The 23,333-nt window shown below is 27.0% G+C and overlaps 1 protein-coding gene across 9 annotated transcripts in view; it reads right to left on the bottom strand.

Moving 5' to 3' along the window:
* LOC107440397 (irregular chiasm C-roughest protein) overlaps positions 1 to 23,333 on the bottom strand; it is a 441,495-nt gene that overhangs the window by 112,162 nt on the left and 306,000 nt on the right. Inside the window, exon 1 of one of the 9 annotated variants that reach the window (XM_016053307.4) lies at positions 19,880 to 20,378. The exons of 7 other annotated variants lie outside the window; for them this stretch is intronic. In XM_016053307.4, the coding sequence (XP_015908793.1) occupies positions 19,880 to 19,967 (88 nt within the window). In that variant the 5' untranslated portion in view covers positions 19,968 to 20,378. Of the gene's footprint in view, positions 1 to 19,879; positions 20,379 to 23,333 lie in introns of those variants that run through there. One more of the 9 variants, XM_043046459.3, reaches the window with a different exon arrangement.

Raw genomic sequence — 23,333 nt, 5'->3', positions numbered from 1 at the left:
TGATTTAAGAATTAAGGATATTTAGATAAATGTAATTGATGGTATAATAATAATGCGCCAAATTAATATGTTATTAATATGATTGTTTTATTTTACTTTATACTCATCGTTGAACAGCCAACCCAATCCTAAGTTTACATTTATCAATGTTAAACTCCGTGGCTTTGTAACTTTGAATCTAATCCAGTCACTCCTGGAACAAGCATTGAGAGAAACTAGCTTTTATGAAACACTTTTTTGATGGAACTAACCCGCATTTGAGTTACATGGAAAGTAAAACCTCTAAAACCACCCATGGTTAGCCCGACAGCAAGGGGAATCTACCCCATGATCCGTCTACCAAAGGGGTATTTAACATCAGCACTGTGATCGGGAGAGCCAGGTGCAGAACTCATATCGTGCCCCCATTGCTGGAATTTGAACCTGAGTCACCTCATCGGGAAGCAAGAGCTCTATTTCCTGATCCATAACGGTTCCCATTAATATCATTAAAAATAATTTCAGTAAAATTTATTTGATTCTCAGTATTCGCATAAGTGAAAATATGTTAATAATGATAGTTGTATGGTGATATGCTAGATTTTTAATTAAATTTTATTTATTAAGTGCTAATTGAATATACATATTTCTAAATTTTTACTTTACGTCATACCTAACAGTGGGAAATATAATAATAATATTTTAACATTCATGCATTAATGATAGCTTTTGAAATATAGCAGTGTTAAAAAATCCTTACCAAAACGAAGAGGTTATAGATAGCCTAAACAAGTTGTGATCAACGTAAAAACACTTACCTAAAAAAGACAAAATTTTTTTATTAAATTATAAGAGATTTTGTTTCATATCTTTTACATTATACATGGGATATATAAGATATTCCAATATGTAGATAAGAATAAAATGTTATTGCATGTTAATGAATGCATAAAATATAAACAATCATAGTTTGTTGAATGACTAAAATATAATAAAAAAATGACTCAGACAGAATAAATTAGAACATTTTGTTGTACTGGGTGAATTTTTAAAACTAAGCTTTCAAAGCGAATTACAGCCTATTAAATTTATATTCCTTTATACTCTATTGTTTTTATTACTAGTTAATGAAGAACAATTTATTACAATTGAGTCCTTTTAATTAAATTCTATGCATAGATGAATGCACTAAAGATAGCGTAAATGGAATAAATTGAATTTGATAAGATTTTTTTTCAATTAATTTTTCAATTATCCACGTTGCACAACACCATTTTTAAGACCTTAAAAAGTTTTTAGAATCCTTTAAACAATACATATAAAAAAGAATAGATAAATAAGATGGTTAAATTAGAATACAATAAGTGAAGAATTCGAATATCTTTATTAATTTTTCCAATCACTGCATTGTCTTAAAAACCTTTAACTTTTTAGTATAATTAGCTTTACAAAGCAAAATTTCTTTTCAATACTAAATATTCAATAAAAATATTTTATTTCATTTATGTGTTCTTATTTAGAAAGATGAATTAAAAAAAAGAGATTTTGTTTAGATTAGTGCAACAATTATAAGTTGCGTTCTATTGCTTTGTTAGTAGTTTGATTATAAGAAAACTAGTAAAACATTCGTTTACTAATAATTTAATACAAAAACTTAAAGGTAGTATATAGTAACTATAAATGTTACTAAGAAGATATTTCTTAAGTTAAACTATACTACGTAGGGCCACCATAAATTTAAAATACTAATTCTAACAGTATATATGAAGTTAAAAATAATATATTTACAAAAATATTCATCCCATTGTTGATGTGTTATTGCGAAAATGAAAGTGCAAAATTTACATGGTTTATTATTAGAAAAATCATTATTTAACACCAAAAAATAGATTTTTGTATCAAAACTTGTCACGCAATTTTAAAAGTGTTTTTAGTAAATTTATGGACAAAAATAGTAAATAAACAAGTATATCATATTTAACTTATTTATCGTAAGATACGTACATAAACTAGAGCATAAAAGAAAGCACTCCGAGAATTTCTCTCAGGCATTTTCATTGAAACTACAGAATATACACATTCTAAGGCAGAATTTTTGAGACTATAAGCTCCCTTCACCTAAACTTTTCTCTCTACATTCTTTGAAGCTATCAAATGAAAAAGAACAGACGACGACGTTTAGAAACGAAAAAAAAAAAAAAAAAAAAAAAAAAAACTAGAAGTTTAGAGCATCGATATCTCTTTTCTATTTTGTGTAATACAGGGAGAAAGAGTACAATCGCAAAGTGAGGAACAAAATGTTCTTGGCGAGGATAAACATTATTTTTTCCCCTTCTTTTTCGACTTCATTTTTAGAGCGATTTTGCTTTAAAGGCTTCTTCTTTAGAGGAAAATAGATGGGTACAAGGACTGGTTCGAATCACGGTTCACAGAGTTTATGTAAGATTTTAAACCAAGTTCCTCACCACTTCGAAATTTCAATATAACCCAGTCGCGTCTAAGAGGACAAAAAGAACGCTTGTTCTACAGCAAAAGAAGTTTTATGAGGAAATTCGAACCTTCAACCTCTGTTTGTGGGATAAAACGATCGCGTATCAAAAGATAGACACCAGATTTTGAGATAAGAAGCACCAAGTTTTAGTCTTTTGGGACATGAAAAAAAGTAAGAAATAAACTATACGTAAAATAATAATAAAAAAAAAACAGATTTGGCATTGGACAGAGAATACATATTGTTTATCTTAGTTAAAGAATTAAATATACTAGTAATACTACTTTGAAAATAATGTTACATATGAACATGAGTGTTAATTAAAATCATAATTCCTAAAAGTCACAAAAATAATTTAACTCCATTACATTCAGAAAAATAGAACTCTCACTTTTTTGACGATTCAGCAATCTTTGAGTCTTATTTTGCTAATTTTGAGAATCATTTCGTCACAAATCACGTGATTTCGTGACGAAATGCGAACTCTCAAATATATCGTTAAAATTATACAGGGTGAAGGCTTCCTCAACTCGAAACCTCTTTGCAGTGCATTATGGGGGATTGTTAACTGGTATGACGAAAATAGAATAAAGACTAGACAATTGAAATTAAAGTGTTGAATTAATCTGACTAGTGGTTAAGAAGTTGGCCTCGTACAAGGAAGATCTCGGGTTCAAATTCCGCTTCGGGAATGGGTGTAATTTATTTATCTGTTCTTGTGTTGCCCACTTTAAAGTGATTATTAGAAAAGTTAAATATGTTAGGCATTAGTTTTTCGTCTCTCTTTTATTCTTTGAAAAATAGAGTGACGAAATATTCCTTCACTTTTGACGAACTTTGACGATAGTTATTAGAAAAATTATTATTAGAAAGTGTGTTATTAGAAAAGTGACGACAGTCATTTCGACACTTTGATGAAATATTTGCTCGGAGCATACACCAGGAAACGTTTTCGTCAAAAACAAAGTTATGTGATATTTAAGTGTTCATTTTTTACAGCGTAATTCTCTTATATGAAATTAAATAAAATAATAAGAGCTAATAGCAAAAATGATGAGTTAATTTAGTGTCATTTAAAATTTATGGCTTCAAAGCAATTTTCACTTTTGATAAAGTACGAAATAATGTTACTAAAAGCTATAAATATAGCTATAGACTAACGCCCCATTTACGAACACTGAACTGAGAGTTTTTTTTGTTCAACAAAAACCATCCGTCAGTGGTATAGAAATGAAAATATATATCAAGCTCGGAGTTACGTTCAGAAAAGAAATACATTCCTACCCGACTTGTACTTTACCCGAGCAATCAGGGACATTATTCAGTGAAGGGGAAGAAATAATGCCACGGAGCGTCGGATTTGCTCGTAAATGTCCAGTATAACAGACGCTATAAAATCAATGACCGCGTCATGGTGATTACATTTTGCGGACCAACGGTCAGTGCTAAAGAATTTTGACAATCAATGGCCTTATGTGTCGTTAAATACGCCCGGCTGAAAAATAAAGGGCTCCCACAAAAATGCCTGATATCTTTTTAAATCCATTCAGACATGTCTGAAACTGTAATTTGTTTGAAAAATCTGGGAGATGATTTGAAAATCAACAATAAAGCATTTAAGTGTTAGGAACTTTTCGCCTGAATCTTTTTTCAGCCACTAATTGGACATTGAGGAAACTTTGAAAATCAAATTAAATCGATAATTTTATCTTAAATTAAAAAAGAGTAGTGTTTTATTGTGATAATATGAAATTTATAAGAAGGGACGATTTAAAATAAATGGATCATTAAGTCCAAATTATAGATATTTTAATACTACACTTCTTGGATTCTTTAGAAAAGTGGTTCCTAAATTGTGTTCCGCGGAGCACGGGGGTTCCGTGGAAGATAGTAAGAAAGTTCCGTGGTATAGGGGCTGCCAGACTATTTTTAAAGATTTTTTTCACCTTTTAAAACCTGTAATTTGCATTTAAATCCAAGCAATAACCCATTATTTCGATCACCTGTACAAATTATTTTAAATAAAATGCCAGTGAGAGAGAATCGGCAAATTTTGTTTAAAAATATATAATTATAAAAAAAGCCAATTATTAAAAATTGCAATAGTATTTCACATTGCACTTTACTAATCATAATAAAATAACTAAATTCGAAAGAAATATGTTTCCCCTATAAAATTTTAAACGTTTACAGCATTCTTTTTATTTTTCGTTTTATAACAATTTCAAATAAAACAAATTCGTAGCCACAATAATTTTACCTCCAACACTACGAATTCACCTTTCGAACATAAAACCTAATTTAAGATTATTAATGATAAAACGATGAAAATTTCTGTCCTGTTTTTAAATATAAGTGGTAAAGCTGTCTTTTAATGATTAATTCGTTCACAATTCTTTTCATTAACTATATTTCTAAAGTCGGAGTTCCGTTGGAAGAAGATTAATAATTTAGAGTTCCGTAGTCGAAAAAAATTAGGAACTGCTGCTCTAGTAAATACGTTTTTTATTATATATTTTATATATTAAAAATATGAAAATATTAAAAATATTTTTCATCTATTTAAAAATATTAATATTTTTAATGATAAATGAATTGGGCTTTCAAACGCTTTAACTGTTTAAAAATTCATAATGAGTATTCAATGCATAAAAGTATAATTTAATGCATAATATGTGTTTTGTAATGTAATAAAAATATTGTAGGCTGTGAAACTAACATGTCCACTCGCTAAAGCATGCGAAGTGCTGTTATGGACAGAGAGTTTTGCGCAACGCTACCTGTATAACTTTAAATTTCGTCTGCACTAATTAATTAACCCCCTTATAAGATTGCGCCCTAGAACATAGAGATTCGATTAATAGAGTGAAAATTATTCAAAGTTTATTATACCGTTTATTTTTTTTTAGCACTGTTCATCCATAATAATAGTATTACCTAAGTTTTCAGTTTATTACTCAGCAATATACTAAAAACTGATCTCTTTTTTAAAAAAATAATGTGAAAGAAACATAAACATAAGAATATTTAAATTTTTTTTTTTCAAATTTGAATTTGCAAGTGGATTTATGCTTAAAATTCAAATACTATTAACTTTCAAGAAAAATATTCTTTTTTTATTTTTAAAACTACTTAATCTCTGATATATATATTCTTAAGGATTCTGTTGTTTAATCCGATTTAGAATAGAGTCATAAGAAAAGTGTCTTAAAGTGAGAGAGAATTTATTTAAACGAAAAGAGTAATTTTCCAAAAACATAATCGAAATTCGAAAAACTTATTTCCGTATCCACGACGTTTTATTCCATTAATAACATTTTTCAGAATGGCATCAGGGAGAAATATTAAGGAAGAACAGAAAAAAAAATTAATGGAATTTTCCATATTTTACTTTATTTTTTACATCGTTGAAATAATTCTTATTTCAACGTTCCTTTTTTTTATTTTATTTAAATGGAGCTACCGCCTTATCATCCAACAAATAAGCGAATCTTTGGGAAATACTTTTGCTTCTATCTTGCCGAAGTCCGAATCTGATTCATTGATGATTAATTATTTTTGTGCGGAAAATTAATCGAGACGTCGAAAAATTTCTCGCCAAATGGCAAAGTCTGGCTAACCTTAAGGTTTTCCGAGTTCACGAGTCTTTCTTTATTGCAAAGGAAAGAAGCGGTTATTTTTCTTTAAAACTTTTTTTACTCGTCCATTTTTCTTATTACATACATCATAGTAAGCACTTTCTAATTGGATTCAAGCTATGAAAAATGAAATGATTTTTTGTTTGGTTAGTCTTTCTTCTCCTGGAGATAGTTGATGGGAGGGGCGAGGGGGGATACAAAGTTATTGAGATTTTCGAACGATGAACCGAATATTGAAATAAAGCAAATGAATCGAATTGGTTTAAATACAGAAAGCAATGAATTTTATTACTTCTGTATCTTATCATGATTAAGTTTAAATTATTTTATTAATGTGTTGCAATATGAAATAATATATTTTTATTTTATTCTCCATTAATATAAACTATCATTAAAAGAGTACGTAGTACAAAAAATAATGTTTAAGTACTTATTTTAATTAAAAAAGTTACGCTCTTTTAATATATTTGATGTAAATAAATATTAAAATCAAAGCACATTTATAGTATCAAATATTAGTGATTGGTTTAGTATTTGTTATTGCATATTTTTACAACCACTATTCATATGGTTTTTGAAAATCACAAATATTTTGGTTGAAATCAAAATTCAAAGTATATTTATATAATTTTAGGTTTTATTTAGTGACTCTCCTAGCATTTCTTGTTGCTACTTCTATTTGTAAAGGTTTTGAGCAGTCATTAACATTTAAAAAACAAAATTCATGTACATTTATAAAACTTTTTAGTGTTTGATATTGATTATTGTTTTAGTATGTATTGTGTATTGTTACCATCTGCTATTTACATGGATTCAAAAAAGCACAGATTTCGATTTTATAAAAAGAATGTTTGTTATAAATTTGAAACTACAAAATATTCAATAATTTCTATTTGTATTATAAAAAACTATATTTTGATTGAATTTGAATTTATTAAAATAAAAATTCAAAAAATTGCTTTCAAGAAATTTTTTCAGGAGAATGTAATCTAAAACAATAGTACAGACTGTATATCTTTAATATATAGAGAATTAAAATGATAGATTTGGAACATAATAAAGAATAATATACTTTTGCTAAGGCACCTTATGATATAGCTTTTTTATAACAAATATTTTAATTAAAATCATTTTTCTCGATTAAATTGAATATATTTCTTTCTAATGTTCAATATTAAGCTTCAAAAGATTTTATTTTGTTTAGCATTTAAATACACAAGAAATATTTAAAATCATTGAAACACATTTTTGCTGTTTAAATGTGTCATAAAATAGGCAAAAAAAGTAATATTATTTTTAAAGTTGATTTATATTCCACAAGCATTTTGCATCAAATTCCGTACATAAAAAACCCCGAGAATACAGTTTGCAACATCTCTTCATCATAAATATTTTTCTACTTTGAATAAAGCTACATTAATCACATATTTTATTAGATTTTTTTTGTTGTTATCGCATTACGGGAGCACACTTTTTTCCGTATGTTCCTTTTCTTTGGCATGCCAGAAAATAACGCTTCCCTTACGAAGAAATCTTCTTTCAATATTTATAGTAGCATTAAATATTCTCAAGTCATTGAGTTTGTTTATTCACGTTGGCTATCTTCGCAAGAAAGAAAATTGGAATCACGCTTATAAATTCGTAGCTGAAAAAATTGTCTACTAAATTTTGCACCTTCTTTCTCTGTACTGTTTTTGCTCCCAAATTTATTCTTATTATTTCTTCTCGAAGATAAAGAACATAGCTATGTAATGAGAGAGCTTTTTCTCGTTGAAATCTATAAAAGAATTTTTCCTAATGAATGTTATTTCTTCTAGAAAAGAACTGTTATTATTATTCAAATAATATGAGGGAATAAAGTAATAATATAAGCAAATAGCAAATTCGAATGTAGATAGCTAAATTTACGAAATAGAAGATATTTAGACGTAGGATGTTAGGCAGAGGAAAAACTGAGAATATTCATTCTTTATGCATGGATTTAAAAAATAGAAAAATTGAATTAAAAAGAGAAGTCAATAATGAATTAACAAAAAAACAGTGGACAAAAATTTATTAATTATCTTAATAGAAAATTTGAATAGAAGAATAGAATATATCTATGCGCCCTCATACAAAGATGTATTAGACAAAAGTAGGGAAACTTTTTCATAAAGATTTGTCTTAAAATATTTATTTAGTATAAAAGTGTGCAAATAATAATTTTATCATGCGTACGTTTTATTACTTTTCAATTTTGAACCCAACTAAGAAAAAAAAGGCTCCGAGAAACTGTCACGGTTAGCCTTCTTTGAATGAAGCTAAAAAAGTTATCAAATGAAAAAAACTCCCACGAAATTGAAGCAGTCATATATTGCTTGATTAACAAATTCCTTTGCTTTAAAAATATACAAACTGGTATTAAAAGTCACTTTTCTTTCTAATATTTCAAGCTTTCAAAAACAGGTCGGTGATGACAGAAAAAAAAGTAATATAAAACGTAAATTTAAATGGAAAAATAAAGGTACGGAACAAAACTAGAAAAAACAAGTAGCCGAGAGAAAAAAGATAAAACGAAAATAAGGAAACCCCTGTAGCCGAGAGAGGAAAATCAGACCAAAATGCATTTCCACGCTTTATGGAGGGGAGGGAGAGGAATTAATGTCGCTGTTATTTTCAATATGTATATTCTTGAAGCAAATGAAGTTTTTAATCAAGTAATAAATAAAGTTATTAGAAAGTTATAGAAGTTAAAAAATGTTTGCTGAAATGTAAAAAATTAAAACCTCTCATGGTCTGTGCAATGATTGTTAAGATTCAATCGTATGTTTCTTCACTTCATGATAGAACTATGATCAACAAATAACTGGGGCATTATTCAACGTAATCTACCATGGCCAATATGCGAACCTGCATCTTCTTATTAATCAGAGATTATCCATATTTAGTGGCTATTACGATTTAACAATAATAAATTAAGGTAACTTATGTTTTCATTTTATATTTATTTTAAAAATGAACCTTGTATTTTACGAATAATAATTATATAAGGTTGCTCAATTAGCATATTTTGCTATCTGTCTTTTACATCTTTGATTGGATGGAAAATAAAATTATGAAATTATGATTGCTACAAAATAAAAATAAATAAATAATTAAAAAAAATAAATGACAATAACTAAATAAAATAAATAAATAGAGTAATATATATTAAAGAAATAAATGAAATAACAATAGAATAAATAAAAGCTATTCATAAAGTAAATTAAAAAAAATATTAGTCTCAGCAAAGAGTTGTAAATCTCTTACTTTAAACAGATTATTTAAAAAAATATTCGCTGCTTAAAACAATAGAAAATGCAATTACATTTTAATTCTAAATAAATTACGCTTTTAAAACTTAAAACAGATTAAAAAATAAACAAAAAAATTGTTAATTTGTCAATTGCTTTGTTACTGTTGCTTATCTACAATTTTTCTTTGTAAATTGAGAAGAATAAGCAGAAACATTAACGTCACAATTATATGAAAAAAAAGAAAGAAGCCATTCGTTAAATCCTATTGCTTCTTAACTAAGTTTTCACGGCGAAAAAGAAATAAAAACAGCTACAATGAAAACGAAACTGCACATTAAATTACTCGTGAAATAAGGCGGAAAAGGATATGCAATTTTAATATTTTAAAACTAAAACCAAATAAAGAAAATAAAAACTCCCGCGAAAATCTCACGTTGCAGAATAAATTTTTTGCTTATTTATTTGTTTCATTTTCTTGGCCTGTTCTTTAAAAAGAAGGCAACAGTGCAACAAGAACATCTAGTGTTGGCAGTAATTGTGTTGCGAGCCAATGTAAAAAGACATTTGACTCTAAGATTATTAAAATTTATGATTCGAGGATAAGTGGCTTAAGACCAGTTGACTCAATGATAATAAAACGAATAGAAACCCCTCGGTCCCCATTTTTTAACTCGTACCCGTGATATTCACATTCAACGTTTGCAAATGGGTTTTTTATAAATGGGTGAGCCTAGAGAAGGTATAGGTGTGTATGGGATAAGGTGTAGGGTGATAAAAGTGAAGAAATTTTTTGGAGTGCGCAAATGTGCGGAGCACCATAAAATTGGTCCATTCCAGGAACTCTTTAGATTTTTTTCCGACATCTTTTTCGTCGAAGATATATTTTTTACTTCATTAATGGCGGATGTGTAACTCAAATCGCATCAAAAAATCAGCGAGAAGAACGTTTTCAGGGAAAAAAGAAGTTTTAAATTCTAAAATCCTTTTGCAAAGTAAGAAAGTACAGAATTCTGCTTCTAAAGCGCACTTACAGGATTTTTATTATATTTGGAAGGATGGTAATATTCTTAGAAATATTTAGTGAGTTAAGAATTTATTTGTGATAACTTCATTTAAAACTTATGAAACGCATTTAAGTTGTACGAAACTAAAAAAAAATGAGGTAAAATATTAAAGTTATTCGATTTGTAGACTCATAACTAACCGAAAAAATTATAAAAAGATTTCCTTTTCATATTTTCAGAACTTTAAAAGTGAAAGTGATTCAATAATTTGCAGTTATTTATGTGATTTATGTACGTCATTGAATTTAAATTTATTCAAATGAAGAGTTTTGAAGTATTGATTGTAAACTCACATGATTTATTTAAATTAAGGGGTCACAGTATCCTTGCAGCAATTTTTTAAAATAAAGGTATAATCATTCATTTTGTGGTTGCTTTACATGCTCATTTAACTTATAATCAATAATTTATCTTAAAAAATAATTAAACTGTTTAATTTTCGTGAAATTTAAAAAAAAATTGAAAAAATTAAATTTTTAAATCTTTAAAATTTTTTTATTTTAACAAATTTTCAAATTTTCGTCTTCTTAGTGCATACAATATTCATTTTAACAATTTTGTGCATTCATTATTTGTTGAAATATCAATTAGAATATTTTTTATAGATTATTTTGTAAAAAAAGTAGAAAAAAAAGATAAAAAATTGCTGTTAGGTATATATAACATGCTATAAAAATTTCAATACCTCATAAAATGCTTATTCCATGCACAGTTTAAATAAGCGTTTTATACTTAAGATAAAAAAGTTTACTTCAGAGCTTTATCTTAAATACAAAAAATTCCTTAGGGATTTAATTAGGATAAAAACACAAAATTATCATCTATGAGAAAAAAAGCACTTTAAAGTCTGTCTGCTGAGCAAGTTTCTGTATTAGGACAATCTAAAATCATTCATAACATTTTTGAAAATGCAGTTAGAGAGATGATTCTTTTTTTCAGTGCATTTGAAATAATTGGAAGTTTTATTATAAGCAATAAATTTCTCTCTCGATATTTTGGTCATTTCTTGGGTACTGCGACCTCTTAAGTGATGATTGTATTAAAAGGTAAGGGTGGTTATCTATAGCAAATTTGTTTGAAACAATGCACCAATTTTTACATAAAAATCTTTAACATAAAAATACTGCATTTCCCAAAATTTCAAGAAATAATAATTGAAATTATTCCATCAATAAAAAATAATTTAAATAATAATTTTGTGCGTCTGTACCACTACGATTTCTCCTTTAACGAGATTAACACTGAGGATTTGGGAACTAATTTCTTGTCGGATAGAAAAGATGGGAATTTTTTATAATCGAGTAAACTAAACGTTGTAGAGTGAAATGTTGAATTTAATCGATACAGCGTTTCACCCTCTTTATAGGAAATGAACTAAAGGGTTCTCTTTTCCAAAGATGTTTACGTTAACGCTTTGAGTACATGCTATAATTCTTTATATATCATGACCTAACACACATTGCTGATAGCGCTCTCGATCTAGTTTATGGATAGAGAAATTTCTAGTCGTGGAGCTCTTGCAGTAGTTTAAGTGACCGGACATATAGCGTTTGCTAATCCGAATTGTTTAAAGGCATAAGAGTCAGCTTGACTTCGCCAATCATTACAGCTAATACGTAATCTTGATAAGCTGATAGAACAGTGATACAAATTAAATTCAACGAAAAAAAACTATTATAGCGTTTTTCTTGTGCTAAAATGTTCATTTGCGATCCCTATACTATTTTTTACTTTATTTTTGATAGAAGATCCAAAAATATACATTAAGGTCAGTCATTAGAGAGCATCCTCTTAATTAGATAACATTAAGCTTACACTTTGCTTAATACAGCTTAATCAGTAAAGCCATTCCCAAAACTATTAAAAAATATTGATAGCGCTTAACTATTTTATAAATATACTAACAGACATATATAGATTATTTCAAATTTTCTATTATATCAAACGAAAAAGCAGGAGGGAAAAAAAACAAACAATCTACATTAAAATAGCGCAAAGTGCGATTTTCTTCAAACTCCCGTTTTTCCGGTCGATTACAGGCACATTAAAATTAAGCACCAGGGAGAGGCAGGTGGGTGATTTTGTGTCGAACCTACAGCGTCGTAAATGATTTATTCATGATAGTGAAAGAGAGAAGATGAAAGATGGATGATTTAAAAATCGTAAATGGGAAGAAGAAATAACCGGTTAGAGGATTGGAAGAAAATAATATTCTTTCATTGGACGGAGCAATTATCATTTAAAAATGTATGAGTTATAAAACTGAGACGGAGTCCTTTCAATAATGCCGGAGCCAAGCGTTTTAGAAATTAAATGATTATTTGAAATAATGAAGCTCATTTAGTTTTGTATACGTTCCACTTTAAATTTAAATTATAAAGCAAATGGATTTTTACTAAGTAAAATATGAATACATTAAGTGACAAGGTTTTTGTCTGAAATTAGCAATGTTTATTTAAAGGAGGTCTCTGAGGAAATTAAAAATTCTTTAAGTAATTAAATTTTAAGAAGTATGAATAATTTGCAGATGTCCCGAATTGTTTGAAGTTTTAGTCTTCCAATAGAGGAGCGCAAAACAGTGTTTTTAAGAAAAAGGCTTAATTAGCGTTGGGTCGAAATATTATGAAAACTTATTTTGGAAGCTGCTTTCATTTCGTACATACAATGGCTGAGAACTGAATCCCATTTATTTTGTGTATTCAAATTTTAGACATTATAAAATTTTAAAAACTCGTGACCTCATTTTGTCTTTGAAAAAAATATTTTCTCGTTGCGTTAATATAGAAATTTTCACAAATTTCAGTGTAGGGCATCGCTTTATGGTGTTAGGGCATCGAAAATAGCATCAGTTTATGGTGATATCAAATATATCCTTTGCTGTTATCAGATATTAAGAATGTCCCTTTTATTATGCGATATTCTTAGTTGTGTAATTAAAAAAAAATATCCTGCTTCAAAATGAAATATCCAAATTATCCTTCTTTGTTGTTCGATATGAAATCAAATAAATCTTTCCCTTTCGTGTTATACCAAAATCATACTTCCTTGTTGTGTGGAATCAAAAATGCCTTTCTTTTATGGGTGATACCAAATATATACTATTGTACGATATTAATTAAGAAATGTGATATTATAAATATTCCTTCTTGTTATGCGATATTATGTTGTGTACTTTAAAAAAGCACCCCTATATTCTTTGTTGTGTACTTTAAAAATACCCTGCTTTAACATGAAATATACAAAATATCTTACTTCGCTATGCTCTTTAAAATTGAAAATATCCTTCCTTTTCGTGTGATACCAAAATCATACTTCCTTGTTGAGCGGAATCAAAAATGCCCTTCTTTTTGATGGGTGATAGCAAATATATACCCTTCCTCGTTGTATGATATTAATTAAGAAATGTGATATTATAAATATTGCTTGTTGTTATATGATATTATGTTGTGTACTTTAAAAAATACCCCTATATTCTTTGTTGTGTATTATAAAAATACCCTGCTTTAACATGAACTATCCAAAATATCTTACTTCTCTATGCTCTTTAAAATTGAAAATATCCTTGTTTTTCGTGTGGTACCAAAAACGTTTTTCCTTGCGTGAAATCAAAAATGTCCTTCTTTGATGTGTGATACCAAATATATCCTTTCTTGTTGTGTGATATTAATGAGAAAATAAAACATTTACACAAAACAGTTTAACAAAAGGTTTGTTATAGTTTACCAAGTTGAAAACTAGGGAACTTATTGCTACTTAACATTACAGATAACGTACTCTACAATTATGTAATATTAAAAATAAATTCATAATTCTTTAAATTTTTGTGTATCACGTCATAGTTGAAATTGTGAAACGATTTAATACACGTATTCGCAGATACATTTTCAGATAAATCATTAATTTATAAAAAAAAAATGTATTACAGAAATTTGAATTTTTATACATTAAACAACATTTTTCTCAACTTAAAATTATATTCTATCCTTTTAAAATTTATTACACGAAGAAACAAATTTCAGTAAAATTACCGATCTGTAATGACATTCCTGGTAAAAAAAACATTATTCTTAAGAAGAAGAATGTATCAGGGTTCTATTTTATGTTGAGATGGATATATCAGGTGAGGTTGGAGTTTTGTATTAGTATGGTGGGCCAGTTGAAGATAGTAATGAAAACAGAAGATGATGAATATTAACAGTTGAACTGGATCATATTTAATAAAAAGCTTTTATTTAGTAGTATATTTGCAGAGCTCGAGTTACAAAATATCGTTCATAAGAATTTCAGTTTAATAAGTTTTGCATAGTAATATTAAAATAGGTCAGGCCATGGGAGACAAATCCCCCACAAGCTGCCTAATCAAAAGCCAAATTAAAAAGTATATGTAATTTGTTCTCGAATGACACAGATGCATGGGTAGGAGATCCAAAATTGGCGATCTATTAAAATATTACATAGCCAAAACAAAGCCAACCAGCCTATCAATATGGGTTAAAAAGAATACCTTGGCGATCACGAGTCGCCAACAAATTTATGAGAATTATTGCAACCATGCAACAGAAACATTTAGCCGTTGGTAATTTAGAATATAAAGTTATATAAATAGATTTTTGTTTTCGATTAAAGGCGACAGTGAATATATAAGTCTGCATTAGTAATGAAATAAAAAAAAGTATCCGTTACATTGATCTATAAGAGAAGGAATAAATATTTTATGTTTGTTTTAAAAAGATTAAGTTTGTGATTTATTTTAAATATAATTCTATCAATAAAAAATCAGCTTAAGTAATGAAAGATATTTTAAAAGATAGAAAATAAATATGTGTATGCCAATTGTGGCATCACAATTCTTGTTAATAAAACTTAAATATAGGCTATTTGCGCCATTCATTTGGCAATTTTTCCGCTGATACAGTCACTGTTTACCGGAAACTCTGTTTTTCAAATAGTTCTTTCTACCACACATTTAGTAAAATATAATGCAGAACTGAAAATGAAGTTTAACTGAAAATTTTATTTTTATGCCATGCTCTAAGGTATCATGATAAAACAACCAATTTTTACCAAATTCACTAAATTTGATCGCATGTTACAAAACAATATTTTACTGTTAATTTTATTACCTAGATTTTTTTGTGTTCCCTTAGAACCAGATACACAGTAAATTTACCATATTTTGGTAATTTTGACAATACTTTTTTTTTCTCAGAGTACAAAACACTTTTGAACAAAAAAAAATAAATACTTAAAGTTTTTCTTTGTATTATGCCATAAATTTACACGACTTTTATAATTTCCTTCAAACTTATGTCGCATATAAAACCACTTTTGACTCAACAATTATACAACGCATATTTATGAGTACGATAAAAAAATTGTTAATTTACCACAACTTACTATTATCTTAAAGAAAATTGCACCAATTGCAATGTAAAGAAATCGCATTATTTTAGAGTTCTTTTATAAAATGCTTGACACAAAGTATCTCAATCTAAATGACTTTGTTTTCAAAAAAAATATCTCTTGAATTACTTTTGAAAGAAGTATTCCGATTGATCCCAGAGAAAACCAAACTTTTCTGAGTATCATGTTCTGAAATAACTAAATTATCATTGCGCCATTTATATCAAATCTCAAAATGCACTAAAGACCATTCTTAATGAAGTCATGGCTAGAACTTGAGTTCATTTAACATTTCCCATTAATATCAAATCCTAGTACAGTTATCAGAAAGAATACAGTTAGTGTGTAAGAGTAACACATAATTAACAAGCGCTTGTTTTTTTTAGCATCGCATTTTAAACAGAAGAACGTTTGTTTTAGGTAATGGACTCTTTCTTTATCAATGAAAAGAAGTTAGCTGAAGTGAGGGAGCGCCATTTTGATTTGTTACACCAGTTAGTACACGACTTTTACGCATTTGTTATGATTTAAGATGGCGTGGCCAAGCATTACAAAGCAGCTAATGTCAGCACATTTCCCTCTTAATTTCACTTGAATTGCATGTCGTATGAGCATTTTCTTTTGCGATTATCAGGGAACAGAGATTCTAATGCACGACTATACTTTGCCAAGTAAATTCATAATAGTATTCATTATCATTTTTTTTAAAATTTGAGGAGCATATTTATGATGGTGATATTTTAAGCTTAATTATTCACTTTATAAAGAAGTTTGAAATAATTTCATGGGTAGGCTTTTAAATTAAAAGAGAAAAAACTCCAGAAAAAATTCTTCATTAAAAGATTCCGAATTTTTTTTAGATGGAATTAAGATTAGTTAAGTTAGATATGAGTTAATGCTGCTTAAAAAACAAACAAATAGAATAGTACGCAGTATGGTTAAAAACGTTTGATTAGTAGCATTTATGCAAAGTTTGATCAGACATACTGTTATTATACATTTAAGGCAGGGTCTTTACTATCGAACTTTTAAAATTAAAAGTAAAATACATTAGTTTAACATCTTAGAACTTTAACTTTCCTGATGTATATTTTTACTAAAGAACATAAAAATTAAAATAGTGTTTCACAGAATTTCTGTTGAACGGTAGTTAAAAAATAAAGCCAACAGCTCAAAATTATCAACGAAGTAGAATTTTCAATGATCTTCATTTAAGGTATGTTTTACTAGTTCAGTAGATTTTAATTTAAATTTAAAATTTTTTATAAGCAATAAAATGAAGTTGAAAAAAAAACGATTTCACGATTGATGGGCGATTTGTATGTTTATTTTTTATGTAAGCTTTTCTGAAATGTTCACAAATTGCTTTTCTACAATGTTCACAAATTTGGGCACATTAGTGTCCAAATTATTTTAATGTCATTTTAGGCACATGTACATATTTTTAGAATGATCTGTGATTAATATTTTAATTATTTGCTTGTGCCACGCAACGCGTCATTGCCTTACGCCAAGAGCTTATTCTTCGGAAATTTTTAGAACAAAAGAAAATATCAATTGATAACGATAAGTTTTATAAATTTTTAAAGATATTAGTTCCAAGTATATCTAAACACCGTGCTTAATTATAACAAGAAAAATTATCAGTTATTGATGGCTACCAGCTTGACGACTAAATTTGGTACATATGTATTTAAGAGTAGGTTTTGAATTCCATTATAGTATTTGGAAAAGGAGTTTCTAACAAAGAATTTCTTTATAAACCGGATGTATTTAAGGGGTACTCAACTATATATAAATAGTTCCAGGTCCCATCCAAGTTCGGCACGCTCTTAAAGACAAAAGGAAATACCATTTATCCTTCCATATTTCTTGGGACTGGTGTTTTCTAAGATATTTTGAAAAAAGAAGAGTTTATTGTAGTACGGTCCAAACATCTGGTCTAAAGATGTTTAGGCTTTAGGTTCAAAATAAGTAAAAGCTATAATTTTTTTGGCAACAGCGGGGTTTATTCATAGAGACACAAAATTCGAGAAGGAAATCCCCCACAATCAAGCATGACAAGAACTCTAATCATAATTTAGAATTTTGAGGCTCGAGTAGGGAAGCTTTGTTTATGGACGTAAATGAGCCTTCTGTTGGCAAACCTTAAAATCCTAACAGAAAGATGGTTGATTTGTTGAGAATATAAAGAAAACTCTGAGATCGTGTTTATAAAGTAAACGATGGCATTGCTGAAGATTTTTTCTTTTTCATTCATGGTTGAGTAAGCGTTGAAATATTTCAGAGAAAAATTCATTCATGATTTCGTAACGATGACGTGATACTGTTATTAGTATTCTCGAATTTCCACATTTGTGAATTTCACTCATTATTTTGATTGTAGAAAAGCAACGAGCATTCTTAAATTGCTTATTTTTCAAAAATATCTTATTTTAAGCAAACTTAATTCTTGTGGATTAGATTCATCATTTTGTTTGTAGAAAAGCTAAAAGAATTCTCAAATTACTTATTTTTCAAAAATATCTTATTTTAGCAAATTAAGAAAAAAAATAACTTATCTGTTATTTTTTTCTGTCAAATTCGCATAGTGTAATATTATTGTAAAATAGCAATTTTAATATTTTCGAAAAATGTTTTTTTAGAAAAAAATATTTGTAAAAAAAATTTTTTTTTTGCTAAGACATCAAATTACTTTTTAGATATTTTTATTCTGACATTATTTTAAGTTTTAACAACTATTTGAATTTTAGATAACATTGTTCTTAGTTCATTTATTTACTCTTTTTTACATAAATTATGGATATTATAAACATTTTGAAAATATTTTTGCTCTAAAAAATTAATAAAAAAGATTATCCACTTACTATATCTTTTACGGGTTTATAAGACATTTTCAATATAGGTGTGGAATAATTATTTGAGGTATTTTTCCCGAAAATAATTAGATTTTTTTTAGTAAAAAATATCACATCTAGAGATGGAATGTTTTAAACGTTAATTAAATAAACGTGCATTACTAAGAACAATTTCTTTTGAATAACATCTTCTTTAATATCAACCCACCAGTTTTGATGTTTAACAATAAAAATTTAAACAGTAATAAGGTATTTTTATGATTTTTTCTTTATCACTAAACTAAGTTGAAGTCTTTTTACACAATTTATTTGAAAATTAGTTTAATATTAAAAAAAAAATTGGATTTTCTTAAAAATAAATTCTTGGTATTGTCAGTATTTATTATATAGTCTTCCTTTTATTGAGCAAATAAGCGCTTAAGCAAATCAGACTTTTATTTGGGGTTCAATAATTATTAAAATATAAAATATAATAGAAGACCACATGAAAAATAGATTTATGCATTCATGCGAATAAAATAAAATTCCTTCAATATTACGATTAAAAATATGTACTTAAAAATATTTAAGGGTAAAAGATTACTGATTCTTGTGCAATATAGCAGCTTAAATCTATTTATATCATTAAAAGTAATATTGATTTTAAGAGAGTATATAATATAGTGTTATACTCATAAGGATTTTTATTTTTAAAAAAAAAGTCAATAAATTTGGTTTCTCTTTAATAAAGATAAGAAAGCTCTTGTTTATTTACATTAAAACATTTTTAGAGAAAAAAAACGTCTTGATTATATGTTATTCTTAATGCTGCAAATACTAGTTACATAACAGCATGGGCTTAAATTAATTTTTCACAATTAGTTAAAAAGAGTTCTGAACTTTAAACATTTCAAAATATTTAATTATATTTAAGGAGAACCTAGTAAATATAGCTTATAATACTTACGAAAAAAAATGATAAAATTTCTTTTTACAATAAAGAGGTAATTCAAAAACAAATCTAAATCCAAATAATAACGGCTGCTCTATTTTCTTAAACTCCGATATAAACAGAGCTTTCAAATATTTCAATCAAAAATATTCGTTTCATTTATGCAGCTTGCTTTATTGTCCGAACTAATTTCCACACTCTCATACCCAAAGATACATTCAAATAAATTAGCACACTCACCAAAACTATTTGTTATCCCATCTGCATTATGATAAAAGACCGAGTCACAATAATACCACATCCACGAGACAAAGATCCATCCTTTCATCACGAGGCTATTCCCTTTAGAGTATAAATGGTAGATACAGTTACGCGTTCATAAACAGAATATTATCCAGAACTATAACACAAAACTTGCACCTCTGAAACAAAGGTTTACATAAACCGCACATGTTATGGGACTCGTCCAAAATTGCGCATCACAACAATCATCCAGGTTAAACTATGCAAATCAAGGGGTGATAAATTGCTGCAATTTGTTGAACCCTGATGGTTAACCTAGTTGCTGGTGGAAGGCTTTTAAAACGAAGGGAGCGATTAGAGATGGTACAAGACCGCGTGATTGTTCTGAGAACATTCAGAAGTCTGCTTCCTTTTTCGTTTTGGAAGAAAATGTTCTGATAGGGGGAGGTCCCAGCGAAAGTGCTGTCTCGCGCTTGGCACAATTCGTCTCTGGAATGAGGGATGGTCTTTAGTTGAGGAGAAAAAAGTTCTTCGAAGTGTTCGATCCAGAATGAAAACGTATTTTAAAGACAACGGAAAAGTATTAATTTTGAGAGCATTTTGAGGAACTATAGCAGTTAAAAATGTTTTATTAATTATGATTATTCAATGAAATCTAATATTATAATGAAATTAATTATTTTAATATAATTAATATTGGTGCAATATTAGTATGGTAGGGGTATTTGATATTAATTTTCATAAAAAGTTTAGAACTTTTATTTTTTTTAAAAAAGTCATAATATTTGAAAACTGTAAGTTTTAAGTTAAATTATTTTGAAAAAAAAATTATGCTCTTATAAAATAAATGATAAAATCTGATAAAATCTTTCAACATGTTAAACAAGACCTTACAAATTTCATTTGTTCTTAATTTTTTCAAAAGTATTTTGACTTTAAAAAAGTCTTTCAAATACTTTTTTTAAAAAATTAATATTGATTCTTCCTTAAATATTTTACAAACTTAAGAGATTTGCTTAAAATTATTTATTTGAATAATATTATATATTTCATTTCAGAGGGAAAATCCCTGTAATAAAATTTCATTTTCCTTCGCTTAATTTAATTATTATAATAAAAAATTTGCAAGTATTCCTTATTTAACCTATCTTTTCACACAGAAAAATACTACAAAAAAGTTTTAAAAGATAAAAAGAAAATTTATAAAAAGAAACGAATTTGCTAATTCAAATATATACTTAAAATAAAAGATGCCAACAAAAATGGAAAAATTGAAAGTTTTTTCCATTTCATTTATTATAAGTTAGTAGTACATATTCTTCTAATAACACAAATTATATTTAATAACAAATATTTATCATTCAAATATTAGTTATATTTTAGAAGCAAATATTTACCATTAGAATACAAGCTATTGTTATATTATAAGCCTCACTGAAACAAATGGTTTTTATCGTATAGATTACTTTGTTTTTAAATACTATTTATACAGACTTATAATGTAAATTTAATAAGTGTGATGAAAAACTGTTATAATCTGTTTTTCATTTTCATAATCCGTATCATGTTTAAATGTTTGCATAACATTTTTTAATTAATCAATTATACAATTTAGTAAGGAACTAAGATGTTTTCGATCTTAGCTCCTTCAATGGAAAGACTAAATATTTATGTAAGAAATTTTTTTTTATTTTATTAATAACATGTTGCTAAAGTTATATTTAATTTCTCATAATTAAACAATATGCCACATAATAATTACTGTGATATTTATTTTAATCACTCTAAAATTAAAAATGTGCTGCGAAATTTATTTATATGGTAGCATTTGCCTGAATTTAACCATTTTAACTTTTGAAACAAACATTTTTGTTCAAAATGGGTTTTTGGCACAACAAACGCAATTAGATTTTGAAAAATATATTTCGGCATGAATGATTTTTTTGAAATGTATTATTTTTATTTTAGTTATTTAAAGCTTACATATTTATTTAAAATTCATACAAATGCATAAAGGTAAAAATTCTGGCAAATTTTCTGTATATATATATATATAAATATATATATTTATATAAATATATATATATATATATATATATTTATATAAATATATATATATATATATATATATATATATATATATATATATATACAAATTAACATGAAAAACATGAATAAAATAAAAAACTAAGTGGTAGAGAAACAAGAATGGTAAAGGCAAATAGTCGTTGTCAAGACACATCTAATTGCCATAAATATCTAATAATAAATATCTAATTGCCATTATATATATATATATATATATATATATATATATATATATATATATATATATATATATATATATATATATATATATATATATATATATATATATATATATATATATATATATATAACGAAAAACAACAACAACATAATTCTGGTTATTAAAACCAAAATGCATGGTATTTACATCATTCACTTGGTAGTTTTTCTATTCATATGGTAACGGTTAAGCAGAAATTATTTTTTCAAAATTATAATTATTTTACCCTATCATTTAATTGAAAATATAAATCTGAAAGGTAAATTTAAATAAACGTCAAAGAAACGTTAAAGTAAATTAAGTAAATTCAAATGAAACTTAAATGTATCATAATAAAATTATCAAACTTTACCTTATTTATTGAATTTAATCACATATTCTAAGACCATATTTTATTATTAATTTCACCTAAATAATTACCGAAGCGCACGGTAAAAATTACCGAAATTTTCTAGTTCTCACAGAGCTTGAAACAAGGTAAATTTTACCATATTCTGGTAGTTTTGAACATGCTTTCCCCTCTTGCATTTTCAGTGTGTGTTAAGTATAAGGCTTGTGCAAATTTTTCTAAATTTTATTTCTTTTTCTATAAAAATTACAAGTTATTCATTTTAGCTTCTGTATAAACAAATTACACTTAAAAAATTATTTGTTTATTTTAATGTGCCTGCTTGTTGGTTAATAGCTACTTTACTTTCGTAGTCCAATCTAACCTTTTCAGGTTTGGCGACTTCTGTTTCAAAGAAAATCTCATTCGACGTTAAATTATGTATGAATTAAGCCGTTAAAAATTTTATTCTAAGTTTCAAACACTGATAAAATAATGTAATTTCATTTTAAAATAAAGCGAGTTTCGTAAATTTATGAACTTGAACAAATTCTATGTGTTAAGATACTTCGATAAGATTCTATATGTTAAGTATGATAAGATACTTCGAATCCACTCATTCTATATTGTTGAAAAATAATGCGTGCGTACTAGGAAATGAAAATATGTCTTGCAATTATTCGATATTGTTGTAAAATAATGCACACGTACCAAAATAATCTCTTGCATTAATTTGATATTGTTGAAAAATAATTTGTCCGTACTAGGAAATGAAAACATCTCTAACATTAAATCGATATTGTTGGAAAACAATG

This window comes from Parasteatoda tepidariorum, chromosome 8 (assembly GCF_982258835.1).
Source record: "Parasteatoda tepidariorum strain Cologne lab strain chromosome 8, Ptep-v5.0, whole genome shotgun sequence".
Lineage (NCBI taxonomy): Eukaryota > Metazoa > Arthropoda > Arachnida > Araneae > Theridiidae > Parasteatoda > Parasteatoda tepidariorum.
This window is presented reverse-complemented; position numbering and strand designations above follow the sequence as displayed.